General features: G+C 41.5%; 1 protein-coding gene across 1 annotated transcript in view; it reads right to left on the minus strand.

The window, feature by feature from the left end:
• Window positions 1–17823, minus strand: part of AK5 (adenylate kinase 5) — a 374733-nt gene that overhangs the window by 71560 nt on the left and 285350 nt on the right. Inside the window, exons 9-10 of the mRNA XM_082266224.1 lie at window positions 6001–6043; window positions 4266–4301 (exon numbers count right to left, since the gene is read on the minus strand). Of these exons, the coding sequence (XP_082122350.1) occupies window positions 4266–4301; window positions 6001–6043 (79 nt within the window). The remainder of the gene's footprint in view (window positions 1–4265; window positions 4302–6000; window positions 6044–17823) is intronic.

Here is a 17823-nt window from a genome sequence, read left to right on the forward strand (position 1 = left end):
CTATTGAAGTCACAGGGTCAGCATTTGCAGAAAAAGGTCAGCATTGGCATCCTGTTTTTCTCACAAAAGTTTTACTTTAAATTAATCCAGTTAATACTATTCCAATATGAATTAAATCACAGAACAATGCCCCCATTACATTTTCAGCCCTGAGACTCTGACTAATAAAGTAAAAGAGCTTCTAGTTGAGCAGATGTTGTTCAGATGAAGTTCTAAGGTTTTATTCTAGCAAAAAGCATGAATAATTATTACATTATTATTAGCTACTCTGAGTGGCTTTTACAGAGAGTTTGTATTGTTAGCACTAACTTGTTACAGTGAAGAAGATACACCAGGCAAATGGGATCAATATTCATAATTACTGCAGGCTGTGCAGACACAAGTATATGTAAAATGTGGAATCATGTGTAGCATGGTCTAATTTTGTCCCCACTGTTCCATATCAATGGCTAACATGATCACTAAAAAGGACTCTTAGGAAAAAAGAAGTGACACAGTTTTACCCTACTGGATGTTCAAAGAAAGGAAGTGGATTGAGAAAACATAAATGGAAGTTTTTAATGCTATTAAACAGATGCACTGGCCCTGTGTGATAACTGTAATATGTCCTATACTCACACAAGTACAGCACTTGGCAAAAAAAGCATGTAACAAAGAAACGGTCTAAGGAGAGACCCGCTCCATCCACTGGATACCAAAAGTGTCCAACTGTTCAGAAACACTGCCTCAATCGTGCATCTTGGCTAATGCGTTTCATGGGCGAACCCTCTTTCTCAGAGCTTTTTGCAGTTATCACACAAGACCACAAGAAAGAGGGTTTGCCTTCAAAGCATGTAAACCGAGGTGCACACTTGAAGCAGTGACTAAGGCCTCGTTCACACATGGTGTGCACCTACAAGCTGGCGGCCCACTCACCCACCTTCAAACTGATATGGTGGGCACTTGGGTACCTCAGAGCTCTAAAGAAGAGGGTTTGCCCTTGAAGCATTTAAGTCATGACGCACACTTGAGATAGTTACTAAGACCTTGTTCACACGTGCTGTGCACCTACAAGCTGACAGCCCTTACACTGACTGCACACCCACCTACAAGCCGACAGCCCTTACACTGAGTGCCCCCCTACAAGCTGACATGGGGGCCACTCTGCTTCCTTAGGGTTCTGAGAAAGAGGGTTCACTCTGGATGTATGAAATGCGTTAAAGAGGCAGACCTAGGGTAGAAGGATGTGGCATGTGTTCTCTATTGAACAAACCTCTGGAATTTGTGACCTCATCGTAGTGCAGCCTTTTCCTCTTGGTGGCGAGGTATTTCACTGTTGAATCTTTGGCATTGAAAAAAAAACCCCGGGCATTCAGGAGGCAGCAGTGTTGCCTGTAAACCAGCTGTATGCCACCTCTGAAAGGCAATCCCCCATATATCTACTGTGGTTATATTCTTCACACGTGTGAACAAGGTCTAAGAGTTGCTGATAAGATTTAACAATTAGACATTTTTGGTATCCAGTGGATGGATGGAACCGGTCTCTTCTTGCATGATATCACACAAGGCCAGTGCGCTTTCTGTTTTATATTGTACAGGCAGTTCCCGGCTTACAAACAAGATAGGTTCTGTAGGTTTGTTCTTAGCCTGAATTTGTATATTAGTTGGAACAGGTACATTTTCTAAGTTCAACTCCAGCCACAAAATATTTTTTACGTTTTTTGGATAGCATAAGGAAGGGCTACCCCCCTGTAACATTTGTTTTGCTGTTTGTTCCCCTGTGCAGAAGATTTCACCTCACTTTCTGTCCCTGCGACAATTTGATTTTGAAAACTGTTGGGTTGTCATGGAGACAAGAATTGGTGATAAAGCTTCAGTAGAGACATTACAGGAGTGAATTTCCCTTCCTAGGGGTAGATTTCCTCTTACTTCCTGTTGTCTCCCTTTGTTTGTAAGTATGAGTCGAGTCGTATGTAAGATGTATGTAACTCGGGGATTGCCTGTATCAGGATTTCCCAGTCTGGAGAAATCTTCAAGCACTTCAGTAGCAGGATTGTATCTTTTTTACCACTCGACCGCTGTTTGCATTTGTTTGGAACTTTTAAAGAACCCGAGTCCCAAAGAATTTATTAGTAGAGTGTTCAATGCCAAAATTGCTTTGTATTATTTCTAAAGGCACAGGCTCCTGGGCTGTTGTTCTGATTCTGGATTTACTGACCTGGAACAAGAATGCACCACGGAAATCTGAAAAGGCCTGCATTGCTTTTCCAGGTAACACTCTCATCATGATGTATGTCAATTTAGAATTATTTTAAGCATTAATATTATTATGTGCTGCCCTCTTGTGTTTGTGTCATTGTGATTAGGAAGGCTAATGTGTATCTAAAGCTAAAACTTGTTTTTTTTTTGTTTTGGATAGAGTAGGGAAAGGTTAGACCCTTTGTCACGTTTTTAATGATTTCTGTATCCACTCTGGGGAGATCCATCATTTACATTTGTCCTGGTGACCACTGCCACTGGTTGTCACCAAAACAGAAGGTAAGGCGGGAACAGTGGGGACATCTGTTTCATGTGGCAATTGCCTAGGAGCGGGTTTCCACTCATTTTGTAGAGAAAAAAATCATACCGTGCATTGGAGTGGTATTCTCATGGCTGGCAGTGTGTGCCCCCAACACCATCTTGTATCAGCTTCCAAAGTATCTGTGCCTAAGACTGATAGATAATTGGCTTGTTTGCACCCCAGGTAGCCAGGGCAGTGTGCAACCAATATACCTTCTGAGGAGTAGTTGGCAAACAATGTGAAACACTGTAGGCCTAAGATGTGGTTACCCGTTAAACGAAGCAAAAAAAAAAGATGTTTGCTCCGAAGTCAGCACTCTCCTTACCTCTTTCAGCTTCCTTGGTCACATGTCCATCTCAGTGATAATGTGTGGTTCCCAATCACATGGCCAATCAGCTTAGCAGTGCAGTTTGTTTGTAGTATTGGTAGTGGTGCAGTTTTCATATTATGTCTGAATGCTGGTGATGTGACTAACTCCCTATCTGGTATTTGTAAGATGTTGAGAATCACAGTTGCATGTGCAGTAGAAAGGGATCACATAAGACCACAGAACTAGTGAAAGGGAGCATGTTCCTTTTTGGGGAAAAGGCTAAATAAACAACATGCATGATTAATTTTCTACTAATAGGAACAAGCAATGGTGGATCAACCCAACAAAGAGTCCCAGTGTATTACTGCCCAAGTACACAGAAATATTCACTGTGCATAGATAAAGAAAGATAGATAGATAGAGAGATGCAATAGATAGCTAGTTAATAAAAAATTACCAGATTTTCAAAATAAATCCTGGGACACTCTACCAACCATACCCACTTTTTAACCACACACCCTAAAATTTCACCAATATTTGTAGGTACACCAAAAAAATATGCCCCCATTTTTAACACCCTCAAACAATTGTTCAGAGACCATTCTGTTCAGAGATTCAAGGTGTAAAGACAAACACATTTCAAGATATCCACCAAGATATGCATGCATAACTAGGAGAGACGAGTTGAGAAAGAAAAAGCCCATATGGATCCAATGCCGCCATTTAGGATTGTTGCCCACACTGTGCGACTAATAGGTTGGCGCTTGCACAGTGCAATGTGTAAGATACACTGCTGGGAGGGGACAGTGCCGGTGACGAACACCTCAAAATAGGGGTGGTCCCCACAGGGAACAGGAAACAGGGAAACAGGAAACAGGGACAAGAATAACCATAATATGCAGAGCAAAAAAATTTTTTTTTCAGAGTTTTGAATGGTGTAGGCCCTAGGGAATAGTTAAACCCCTGTAAGGTTGTTATCTGTTTGGGGAGATTGGGGAATGGGGAATTTTGGGAAATTTCCCTTTACATCCTGTTCAATAGACACAACAGAAAGTAAGTTGAAATACTTTCAAAGTAAGGAAAATACTCTCTTAGATAGTTGTCACCACAAGTGTGCCCATTGGAAAACTTCCCCATTATACCTCTTCCAGGGAAACCTGAAAAGCTTTGGATCTTCCCATCAGTCCTGGAGACTATCATCACCAGAACATTTCAAGAGGGTTGAATTTCTCGAGTGGGGACAAAGACAGCAATAAAAACCTGACAAGGTTGCTAACCCTACCCCATTATATATATATATATATATATATATATATATATATATATATATATATATATATATATATATATATATATATATATATAAAATGTTTTGTCTTTATATATATACTTTAAATCAGAAAAAGTTTCACTTACCCAACACAAGCATGACTTTTGATTTCTTCAATTCCTCTGTAAAAACAAAAGATACAGTTTCATAAAGGCTAACTCAGCCTACAAAGCAAATTGTACACAAAAAATCTTTGTTCACAACAAGGCTTTAAAAATTAATATTATGCTGAAAACAAGAAATGCTGTAAAACATAACTTTGGGTCCAGCCGTTGGCAGAAAAATAAGTTGACAATATTTTGGATCTGTAGTAAAAACCAAAATATACATATCTCCAATACTGCCATTATCTACAAGGTGAAAATATCCCATCCAGCAGTGGCCCCTTCAACATCCACACAATGCTGTACTGCTAATTTCAATATAGCTACTCCTTAATTTCCTGTCCTAGAAACGCAAAAGAAAATTAGAGGAAATTTCTCCAAATTTAACATAATTTTTTTAAAGCCTTTCATAGAACAGGTGGCACCATAAGGCCAGGTTCACACTGTTGCTGGTGGTTGCAGATATGGGACAGCATGTCAATCACACTTATTCCCTCACCCTCAACCACCAATAGTCAAAACGTGCTGCCTTTTTGCAGATACACAGGAATGCCATTTATTCTTAATGGCACCCCAAGCACCTATAAACGCAGTGTGTTTGCAGGTGTGGGAAATCGCATGGTGCAAAAGCATAATGCGATTTCCCTGCAGCTGTATTTTTAAAAGGGTATAGGGATCTGTGTTTTCCACAGGTACAGCAGCTCATTTAAATGACAGTTCATCAGTTCTCTGCTCACTGAATACTGAGAACTAAGTGATCAGCCTTTGATTGCTCAGTACTCAGTCTAAAGCCTCGTACACACGCACCGATTGTTGGCCGTAAATTTTCGGCCAACGTCCGATCGGCCGATTGTCGGCTTCTTAGTATGATGATTCCGACAACCGACTGCGACTTTTCGGCCGAACAAAATCTGTTGTGCATGCTATAAAATTTTTGTTGGCTGTCAACAGAACGGCCAATTGTTCGTCAGTCAGTACAGATTTCGGCAGACAAAAATCAGATGAGCAAGACTGGGCATGCTCAGAGAAGGAAAAACACAGGGAAAGTCTACCATCACATGACATCACTTCTGAAGTTGGTTTCTGTCGGCCAACAAAAGTCCAGTGCAAGTCTAGAGCACATTTCAACCAACAAACAACACTGGACAAAAGACGGCCGATCGTTCGGCCGACAATCGTTGCGTGTGTACGGGGCTTTAGAAGCAGTGGGGCACAGATGCAGCATCCACTTAGGTGAGTATAAATGTTTTTTTTTTAGAATCCAGAACTTCTCTTTTAATAGTTACTTGGACAAATAGAGAGGGTGATTCTCCCCAGTGGGGACACATACAGCAATAACAACTTGACATACACTTTAAGAGTTACACATACACTTTAAGAATTATAGAGTAGCCAAAGCTTTAATTTCAAAGGGAAAGGTTGAGTTAGATTGTATAAAAATGTACAGTTATCCTTTAATATAAATAAATGAATAAAATAGGACTACAGTCAGGTGACTTGTCTAGTTATAACATAACATGTGAAACGGATTTAAAGCTAAATAAAAAAAAAAAAAGTTCAAATGTCATGAAAATCAAAATCGCCATAAGGCATGTTTTAGTTACGTCACTTTTAATGCAATGTAAGATATTCTATAAGCTTCTTGAAATCCTCTAATTGATTTGACTCTGAAACTGAAAAATTAAAAATCAGGTCAAATTTTCCACAAAGAACGTACCTCTTAGATAATCATCGCCGAAAAGATGTGCAATTTCCTCATTCTGAGCAGCATTAATGGAAAAAAAAAGAAAGAAGGAAAAAGATCTGATTAAATGCAACAGACATCTTGGCTATAGTTCTGTGGATGCAAAACTCAATACAGATTTATGACATAAGGAAATTACATTTGTGGAGCTGATACACTGCATTGCAACCTACAAGAATTCTGTTCAATTTCTACTAGCGTTTTTTTTCTTGCAGTTGACTGGCTGAGAAGTCAACCATTAAACTTCCATACTAATTGAATCAAACGTATGGTTAAAAGTATGTTGACACCTGCTAAATTATGGGGCTCAGGAGTTTCCAGTGAAGGTTACTGTTAAATGGACAAGTTTACTAATTATCTAAACACCCCATGCACCCACCCTAGCCCCCTAAACAAGCTTCTTTTTAGCATACCCCTTGTTGCTTACTCACCTCCTCCAATTCTGGATTGTGGTTGTCAATCAAAAACAATCCAATTTTTATCACTGATTGCAGGAAATTAGAAAAAATTAGTGGCTGAACTTGATGGAAAGCAAAAAAAAATGGCAAGTACATGGCCAATTAACTTTAGAGGTTGTGGATTACATTTAGGCATTATGGTGAACTTAAGTGTCTGTAAGTGGCGATAATTATTTTAGCTGCGAAACATCAATAGCCTGAGGTTGCAATTTGTTACCCATTTTGCTTAGACAACTGAGAAAAGCCTAATAGGCTCCTAAGAACAATGGTTTCATTTTTTTTTTATTTATTCAGCCCTTGTGGGACTAGAATGTGGAGAAAGTACAGGCAGTGGACCAATGGTGAACGGAGCATGCTAGAACTTGTAACTTCAGGCATCTGCAGTTTTGGTGGTAACCCTAAACTAGTTCAGGATTTCAGGACTGAGCAGACTCTCCATAAACACTAGCCAGATGTGACCGACAGCATGCACAATGTCATAAAATTAATCCTCATCTGTCAGGGTTTTGGCAGTCTCTACAGATCATTCCATTACAGGATAAAGTAATAATATACAAATAGATTATATGGCTCTATTCCTAAACCCTCCCTAATATACATTCTGCTGCATAGACTTTGGCTAACAGAACAATAGTACCTTGTTGTGTGAAAACAGCAAGTGATGAAATAGCAGAACCTAAGAGCACAGGCCCACCATTGTTCAAACTGGTCATACAAGGTCCAATTTTATCCATTATATTACTTTAATATTGCTATCCAATATTGTAGCATATAGGGGATGTAGGCTTGGGGCTAATAGATCCTCAATGAGCCCCTGTTCTTTAAACTGGAAACTATGCAATTCATCATGAAAGAAGCCTTCCAACAAAAAAGAGCAGAGATGCACACAAACTGTCACCCAAGTAATTATGCATGTGTACATTGTAGAGGTACCTCTATGATTAAAGTGACTGTAAACCTACAATTTTTATTTTTTTAAATAACAAACATGTCATAATTACCTGCTCTGTGCAATGGTTTTGCACAGAGCAGCCACAATCCTTTTTTTTCTCGGGTCCCCTGACGCCAGTTCTGGCTCCTCCCCTCTGCCGATTGCCCCTATAGCAAGCTACTTGCTATTTGGGCACTTGACTGGGCTCACTACTGAGCTAGTTGACATGGCTCGGCCCCTGCTCTCTTCTCACTGGCTGTGACTGACAGCAGCAGGAGCCAATGGATGAGCCAAAATCTTAGATATCTCTAGAATTCATGAAGAATTCAAAGCAATAGTTGTTTTTGGGGATTTCCTGACTACTAGAGTAGGGATCAGAAATGTGTGTGTAGACAGGGCCTCAACCAAGGTACCAAAAATGTAAGAAATCACACACAGACTTATAGTGCACTGTATAATCTTATATTAATTTGAACAGGATATCACTATCAATAACACAAACATTTCAGTGGGAACCAGTGCAATGCAATCCAGAATCTGTCTTCTGGGTTGTATTACCTGAGGACGGCTTCCGATGGAGGGGTGGCGGTGTAAGATATACCAAGGTGGTATTGCTTTTACTGGTTGACACTTTGCACTTATTTTTAGACACCGGGCAGTACACCACAATGCATGAGTTCTCCCTTTTCTGCCCACTGTTGTCAGGAGCCTTTCTCTGTGCTAGTTTCTTCCCCTATCCAGCAGGTACCTGTCTCTGACCTACCAATCACTCTAGGCACACCCGAATGACATGGGTCACCTTTTGTATCAGATCCCCGTCAAGATGGCCCCCTGAGATCTTGCAGGATTTCAGTGTCCAATGAGAGAGCTGTCCTCCCTGAGAAGATAGATGGAGTCCATAAGGATCTAAAGGGAAAACCTTTTTTTTTTGTTTTGGACATAGTGTAGATGGACTGGAACACCCACTAGATTTTTATTGCAGTCTGTGTCCCCGTTTTGGAGATTTAACTTCTCTATTTGTCCTGTTTACCATTATAATTGAAAATGAAAGTAAAAGAAAATTTTAAATTAGTCTAAAAAAGTAAAAGAGGGGAAATCTTCCAATGGGGACACTAGTTTTGGTGACCTGGGGATCCCCACATGATTCCCTTAATTTGCAGGGATTTCTTCTCGCTTCCTGTTTTGGATATGGGACAGGACATGAAGGTAATCCTGCAGAGATAAATAGGTCCACATATGGGCTATGCCATGGATAGAGGGGATGTTAAGGGTTTAGTGTAGCCATATTGATGAGAGTGATTCCCAGAATTGGCCATGCTGGGGGTGACACATGGGGGGCCATAAGTCTATACAGCATGGGGGAGATGTGCTCAAGAGGGGATCTTAAGTCTGTGCAGAATGGGGGGGGGTGCTGTGGTAGGTTGTCATCTATACAGGAAGAGGGACTATGGTATATAGGAGGGTTAGAATAAGTGTATACAGGATGGGGGTGCTGTGGTATATAGGGGGTGATATGTATATACAGGATGGGGGGGCTGTAGTATATAGGGGATCATATGTATATACAGGATGAGGGACTATGGTATATAGGAGGGTTAGAATAAGTGTATACAGGATGGGGGTGCTGTGGTATATAGGGGATCATATGTCTATACAGGATGGGGGGGCTGTGTTATATAGGGGGTAAGGTTTGCAGTGCGCTATGTACCCCATTGACATGGCATTGAGCTGGGCACAGTAGAAACTGGGCAGAATGTATTCATGGTGTTTGAATCAGAGAGGGTGTACTCTTGTAATGGCAGAGGTGAGTACCCTGTGTCCTGCATCTGTAAAGATACACACGAGGGCTACATAGGAGAAGGGGTTCTGTTGTTGAAAATAATGCTTTGTTGTTTACAAAATTCCTGGCTTCCAACTTTTTTAGCTGGCTCCTAGATTCAAAGAAAATTTGTCAAGCCCTGCATTAGCCATGTATGGGAAATGTGTCAAAGGCTTTTGCAAAGTCCAATTATACTATATACACAGCCACTGCTTTGTCTACGTTTTTGCTTACTTTTGCATATGAAGAAATTTGATCTGTTTCACAGCTTCGGTCTTTAGGGAATCCATGCTGTCTATTGCCTAAAATATTGTTATCTAGCAAAAACTTTTCTATGTGGTCTTTTATCAAACTCTCAAGGATCTTCCAGACTATTCAAGTTAAACCAACTGGCCTGTAGTTATTTGTTAAAAACTTTGATCCCTTTTTCAAGATAGGCACCATGTTGGCCTTGCACCAATTTTGTAGTACCAAGTCAGTCTCTAAAAACAAAAAACAATGGCTTCAAAATTCCTTTGACTAAATGCTTCTGGATCATATCAATTTTGAGCCATTGGGGTTACTTTGGGGCCATGTCAATACTATTCTCATTATACACTTAAGTTTCCCTTTGTATACACAGAATTTCGTTCATTCGAGAAAAATTTCCACTCTGCTCCTTTGCATTTTCGCATCACTATGGTTGAAAATGAACACTGATTTGACCCAACTAACCATTAGTAAATTCAATGAACGTTACAAAAATGAAAAGCTCACAGGAACACAGGAATCAATTTAAACTTGAACACCGCATAGGCCAGTGATGGCTAACCTTGGCACCCCAGATGTTTTGGAACTACATTTCCCATGATGCTTAACTACACTGCAGAGCGCATGAGCATCATGGGAAATGTAGTTCCAAAACATCTGGGGTGCCAAGGTTAGCCATCCTCGGCCATAGTTTATGTGGCCTAGGCAGAAATCTGGCCCTGCAAGTTTCCCTGCTCTTGGAGCAGATCCCGAAACAAGCAACCATATAATTAGCTGCAATAACCTGTGATGTGGCAGTTTGGAAAACAGAAGGAAAACATGAGAAAATGGCTAATATTTCATTACACTTCTAAAGTAAGCTGTCCAAATTAGTTTGGATAAGCCTATTATCCCTACGTATAAAAATAGGGTTATAAGGTTTTCCAAATATTTAAAAAACAAACAAAAGACACAGGGTTTTAGGGAGAATGAACTAACTTCAGGGAAGATTACAAAGAGAACACTTTGTTCTCAACTCAAATTGAGGGTTTTTGGTAAGTGTACATAATCAAGAGCAGTTACTGTGCACGGTGTGGTAGCAGAACTAATCAGAATTTAAAACGATTGTGTTTTCCGCTAAGGTGCATGATAGGATGATTTTTTCCGATATCTAGCACAGGATAGAAGATGAAAGGAATAATCTGATTGCTGTGTCAATTCCTCTTTAAAGAGAAATTTGCTCCTTCAAGGTTAATGTTGCTTTTAACCCCCATGTGCCTTGTCTGCTGGGTTGAGGCCAAATAACATACTCGTCCACTTAGTGAATCTAGCATTGTCCTGCTGTGATTCGCTGATCCCCCCACCGCATGTCATGTCCTGCGCTGCCATCATCTTTTCTGACATATTGTCTCTTCTGGGTTCTTGCAGGCAGTCCTTGATAAAGCGCCACCAAGTCCACCCTCCTCCAGTCACTCTCTGTAAGCTTAACACACATATTGCCACCACATCAAGGATCTTCAAATAACATCCATATAGAAAGTGATCACATCACAGCGGAAGGGTGCATTGTTTTGGGGCCATGCAGGACCCCTGCATCAGGCATATGATAGGTGTATCTGTCTCTGCTTTTTCCTCATTTGTCCCATTATACATTTTTCAGCTGGTTTTTAATTTTGTCTTTCTCTTCTTCCCTCTTTCGTCAGTGTACCAGTGCATTCCTCTTCATTCTATCCTATTTTGACAGTTGGAGACAGCCGGGCGCACTGACACCATAATGTGGGCAACCGTCGTGAGCCCGGTGCAGCCGCTGCAATGCATTCTGATAGCATAGTGGTAGGGCCACCTGGCAACAATGATAGCAGACCTAAGGGAATGTGCGTCCCCAGTTGGTCGTATCTGACAGATGTATCTGATCAGGTGATGTGCTTTACTTTAATGATCAGGGACATAGTATTTGGCACCCACAGTAGAGCATCTCTTGCTAGTGCCCTTTTATTCCAGGTAATTTATATGCATGTGAAGCTATTCGGTAGAGGTATTTACTACTCTGTTTGCTTTCTAGTACTTTGGACAGGATTTAAGACATCAGAGGTCAGGGGGGCGGTTCCCCATACTTTGTATCCAATTGGTGGATAGTACCTTTTTTTCTTTTTAGTTTCAATACATTTTTATTAGAAATTTTCAAAATATACATGGTAGAAACAAAACACATAGGAAATGTGCATAACAAAAATGTACTGAACAAGGCACAAATAATAATAAAGGCAGGAAACTCAACAATATAAGACATTGTACTGAAATGCACAACATCATACTTTCTCGATCAAGGCCTGGTACCTACGACCCCTCCGGTCTCTCACAAATGGTCAGAGAGGGACGTGAGACACAAGGCACTAAATAGCACCACATATATCAGATACACAATGCGCCTGTTGACATATACAGTCGTCCGATTGGACAAGACATTCCTAGGAGGAGTACCAACTTAGAACTGTCGGATACCAACGTAGGGGTAGGGAGGAGGGGGAAGAGAAGGGAAGTTTGTCACAGTCTCGAAGTCCCAAAAAAGAGGAGCTCACTAGGAGGATGCAGCCGTGGGATACTTGGATGTCCAAGGCTCCCAGGCTGAACAAGCAGACTGGTAGGTGTGGGTAGATGAGGCAAACATTAATTTGTACATAGCATGTGTGTGAATAGTTTGAACCGTCTCGCGATAGTAGGAGCAGTGGGTTGTTTCCAATGCCTGAGGAGAATAAAACGTGCTGCTAGCAGTATGTGTACTAACACCGTTCGCAGGTGTCTTGGCAGTTGGTCTATACCCAGGGAGCAAAGCGCCATGGGAGGCGTGGGGACAAAAGGGGAACCCACTATGCTGGCCAATATGTCCGATTGGGCAGTCCAGTATCCCAACAGTTTGGGGCATGCCCATACCATGTGGAAGAGAGTGCCAATCTCCCCACATCCCCTCCAGCACTTAGGAGAAGAACCTGGCGAGAACTTGGCAATGCGCTGGGGAGTTAGGTACCATCTTAGATTCAATTTGTGGGTCAGTTCCCATAAACCTACAGATTTAGTGGCCGCATATGTGAATGTCAGGGCCCTTTGCCCCTCCGAAGCCTGGAATTGCCGGTTGAAATCTTTTTCCCATAAGACATAAGGGGAGGTCTTGACAAAGGTGAGTTTATCTTGCAGGAAGTTATAGAATAACGAGATACCTTTGAGGTTGGAAACAGGAGCCATAAAGAACCTTGCCACCTGCCAAGGGAGGGTTAGGGTGGTGGTGGGCGCACCCTGAAGGAAATGGCGAATCCTGAGATAGGTATATTGGTCCTGAATTTGGGGATACCAAATTCCACCTGTAGGGAGCGGAATGTCTTGACTGCAGGACCAACCAGAAGATCCTCCACAGTAGACACTCCTCCAGACAGCCAGACTGTCACACTAAGATCTGGTATGAATAGGGATAGGCTTCGGATAGGCAAAGGGACAGACGTGGTAGGGCCTGTCGTGTGAAGGCACTGGGTAAACTTATGCCATGTGGCTATCGTGGCTACAATTGTCGGAGAAAAGGAGTGGGATGGCCGAGGAAGATATCTACTTGCCAAGAGGTAGTTAAGTAAGTTATGTCCGGGTATCTGAGAGGATTCGAGGCGAACCCACAGGCGTAGAGAGGCAGGTTGGAACCACGCTCTCGTTTGTGCTAATACCACAGCAGAGTAATAATCCTGAATGGATACATGCCCGACCCTTTTTTTCTTTTTAACAGGTATAAAGTGGATAGTACTTTAAATTCTTTTTCACTATTGTATGGATCTGTTACATGCCTAATATAGGAGTCATGTGTGGCCTCAAAACATTGCACTCTTCCGCTATGATGTGATCACTTTGAATAAAAATGTTTGGACATATGTATGGTAATCTCTGATATTTCTAGTTTTCACCTTGCAATTGTTGTAGCACCCATCTACCTCTTAGCCAAGGCAAGCTTGCTGCTCTCAGTAAGCTGATGCCTCCTGGGAGATCAAGGTTAAATATTCCAGGAGGCTGCTTGAGTGGAGTACAAGTAATTTTTGCGTAGACAGGACTGGAGGGAGAGGGGTGGGTCTGAACCAAAAAAAAAAAAAAAAGTTTTTGATTGTGGACAGTGGGGAGGGTTCAAAAGATCCAAAGTGCTTTTAAGTCCCCTTTAAGCCCTATAAACCTGAACTCCAGGAAATAAAAAGTACACAAATAACTGCAGTTTCTAATACATAATTAAATGTAGATTTTAAAACCTAAGTACAGTGCTGTGAAAAGGTATTTGTCCCCTTCCTGATTTTTTTTTTTTTGCATATTTGTAACACTTAAACAATTCAAATCCTCAAAAAATGTTAACATTACACGAAGATAAGCTGAGTAAATACATGTTGATGTCATTTATTGAGGAAAAAACGCTGTCCAAACCTGCCTGGCCCTATGTGCCACCACTGCAATCAAGCATTTGCGATTACTAGCAATGAGTCTTTTACATCCCTGTGAAGGAATTTTGGCCCACTCTTCTTTACAGAATTGTTCAGCCACATTGGAGGGTTTTCGAGCATGAACGGCCTGCTTAAAGTCATGCCACAGCATCTCAATCAGATTTAAGTCCAGACTTTTACTAGGCCACTCCAAAACCCTAAATTTGTTTTTTATAGCCATTCAGAGGTGGACTTGCTTGTGTGTTTCTGATCATTTTCCTGCTGCATAAAGTGCGCTTGAGCTTGAGGTCACAAATTGATGGATGGACATTCTCCTTTAGGATTTTCTGGTAGAGTGCAGAATTCATAGTTCCATCAATTATGGCAAGCTGTCCATGTCCTGAAGCTGCAAAGCAGCCCCAGACCCTCACACTATCACCACCTTGGTATGATGTTCTTTTTTATGAAATGCTGTGCTAGTTTTACGACAGATGTAACGAGACGCATACCTTCCAAAACGTTTTGTCTCCTCAGAGAATATTTGCCCAAAAGTCTTGGGAATAATCAAGATGTTTTTTGGCAAGTGTGGAACAAGCCTTTGTGCTCTTTTTGGTCAGCTGTGGCTTTCACCGTGGAACACTCCACTCCCATGGATGCCATTGTTGCCCAGTCTCTTTTTTATTGTTGAATCATGAACACTAACCTTAACCGATGCAAGAGAAGCCTGCAGTTGTTTAGATGTTCTGGATTCTTTTATGACCTCCGGGATGAGTTGTCGTCATGCTCTTGAAGTCATTTTTGTGGGCTGGCCACTCCTGTTCCAAGTTTTCTCCATTTGTGGATAATGGCTCTCACCATGGTTCACTGGAGTCCCAAAGCCTTAGAAAGGGCTTTGTAATCCTTTTCAGACTGATACATATCAATTCCTTTTTTCTCATCTGTTCTTAAATTTCATTAAATGGCAGCATGGTGTGTTGCTGTTTGAGATCTTTTAGCATGCTTCATTTTGTCAGAAAGCTTCTATTTAAGTGATTTCTTGATTCAACAGGTCTGGCAGCAATCAAGCCTGGGTGTGGCAAGTGACACTTATCTAAGCTTTCCAGAAAATGTGGTTAATCACAGATCATTTATGATTTAGCAAGGGGGAGGGGGCAATTGCTTTTTCACATAGGGCCAGGCAAGTTTGGACAGTTTTTTTCCCTTATTAATTGCAATCATCATTTAACCACTTGCTGACCAGCCGCTGCACTTTTACTGCGGCAGATCAGCTTTATTACATGAAACGACGTACCTGTACTTCGTTTCGTGTAATAGCCAGTGGGGGAGGGGGGGAGCCAATCAGCAGGTCTGGCAGACACGATGTCCGCTGGTCATGTGCAATCGCTTCCCATAGAGACAGAACGGTGGTCTACCTATGTAAACAAGGCAGACCACGGTTCTGGCACAGATGAACACAGGGATCATGTTTTTCTGCTATTGAAGAACACAGATCTCTATGTTTGTCTAGTGAGTCCATCCCCCACACAGTTAGTATGCACCCCCTAGGGACACACTTAACTCTTTGATCGCCCCTGGTGTTAACCCCTTCCCTGCCAGTGTCATTAGTACAGTAACAGTGCATATTTTTAGCCCTGATTACTGTAATAATGTCACTGGTCCCCCCAAAAGTGTCAGTTAGGTGTCTGATCTGTCCACTGCAATATACACTTATCGGGATTTTTTTTTTACCAGAAATATGTAGCAGAATACATATTGGCCTAAAATGATGAAAAAATAGGATTTTTATAATTTTTTTTTATTGGCTGTGTTTTATAGCAGAAAGTAAAAATATTGTTTTTTTTTTTTCAGAATTGTCGCTCTTTTTTTGTTTATAGAGTAAAAAATAAAAACCGCAGAGGTGACCAAATACCACCAAAAGAAAGTTCTATTTGTCAGAAAAAAGAAACATAATTTTTTTTTGGGTACAGCAGCGCACGACCACGCAATTGTCAGTTAAAAATAACACAGTGCCGTATCGCTAAATTTGGCCTGGTCATTCAGGGGGTAAAACCTTCTGGTCCAGAAGTGGTTAAAAACTGCATTTTATATTTATTCGTGTTATCTTCATGTAATATTAAAATTTGTTTGATGATCATTTAAGTGTGACAAATTTTCAAAATAGAAAAAAATCTGAAAGGGGCAAATACTTTTTTACACTTTCATTGTCCAGTCACAGGCCAGGGGAAGGACAAGACTTGTAAGGGACACTAAACTGCAGCAGAGACAGAGATAAGTCTTCTTCCCATGCTGAGTGTCAGAGCTGTGTTAATTTCAGATCTGGATGAACAGGAATACAATTCCTTTGGCAGGGTAAACAGCTCTCATGTTTTTTTTATCTGTGTATTTAGCCATTTTCCTGGAGTTAGTTCTAATGCTGTTCTCGAAAATTCAGGCATAAAAATAAAGTGTATTAAACTATCAGCGTGAAAGAGGGTAGACAAAGGAAAAACATTTTCTCTCTGGTCCCCCGTGGGTTACTAGCTCGATGGTGCTCTTTTCACTGTTCCATTAAATAAATCAGTTTGTATGATATGATCTCACCTACACTCACTGAGCATTCAAGGGTAAGGTGAGATTTTTAAAACGCTTAATGGCAGCATGGTAATTCTAGTGCAAACCAAATGAATATCCTGATATCCAAACACTCTTCTTCCCATTTTCTTACTGTGCAGATAAGGCTGATGATTTTGTTTTTTGTTTGCGAAGACCCACGCAATGAATATATTGTACTTACAGCTAAGGACTGCGTCGATGTTTAGAATTGTCTATATCTATTTGGACAGTTGTGCATTCAGCCTTGCTGTCCTGTATAGCTAGACCTTCCCTGTCACACAATGCCTGAATCCCAGTTACCCGTATGTGAAGCCTAAACAATTTAAACTCAAATTAGGGAACAAGCACTGCTTGCATTTAAAATATACAATTAGGGCTCTTTCACGCGGTCCGCAGGCGGATCCGTGCTGCTCAGCAAGGATCGATCCACCGATCCCCACTGAGCCGGCGGATGACAGCTCCGTCTCCGCTTGCAGTGTGGAGAGGGGGGTGTCACAGCTCCCGTTGCTCTCTATGGGGGATCGGATGAGAGCAGACCGCCTGTCTGCTCTCATCCGATCCGATCAGATCCCTGAACGGATGGAAAAATAGGGTTTCCATCCGTACGGATTTCACGGACAGGATCGAATACGGACCCAAAGAGCTGCATGAAGGATCCGATCAGATCCGCCTAAAAAACTGACAGGCGGATCTGATCGGATCGCCCGTGTGAAAGAGCCCTTAGTCTCGAAACCGAATGGTGGACTTGGCCTCCCTAATTAACAAGCTTATTATCAAGCTGCTCAAAAAAATTACTCAGCTGTCCTATACAATGGCTAAGGGATCCACACCTCTTTGGGTCTCTATTGAAGCTCTCTCATGCCACCCTTTTGCCATTGGTTCCCTAATGTGGCTTCCTGGCCCATTGGCCCCCTATTTTATGCCCTACCCTGTCCCATTCCTTAGCAGTTTGTGATGGAGTAAAACATCAAAACCCTTGTCATCTCCACACACTCCACTGCCCCCCCTGTTTTGCAAACCTGAATTCTCTCCCGGCATGGCTCCGATGCCATTTCTATGGTGGCTTAATAAGGGGCTTTTCAGGATAGGTGACTACCTCAGTGACAACCAACCACACTCTTTACAATATTTTAAAGATACTCTACAAATGCCCTCGATTGAATTATTCAGACACAATCAGCTAATTTCTTATACAATTACAAATTGTGAATTATCTTGTCAAGCGGAGAACCTCCTACGGAGACGTTCATCTATGGTATATGCCACTCTTACTGATCCAACCACTAAACTCCCTTATGTGTCTCAATCTGGAAGGGGACTAATATACCT

Source organism: Pelophylax lessonae (genome assembly GCF_965119305.1).
Source record: "Pelophylax lessonae genome assembly, chromosome: 8".
NCBI classification, from domain to species: Eukaryota; Metazoa; Chordata; class Amphibia; order Anura; family Ranidae; genus Pelophylax; species Pelophylax lessonae.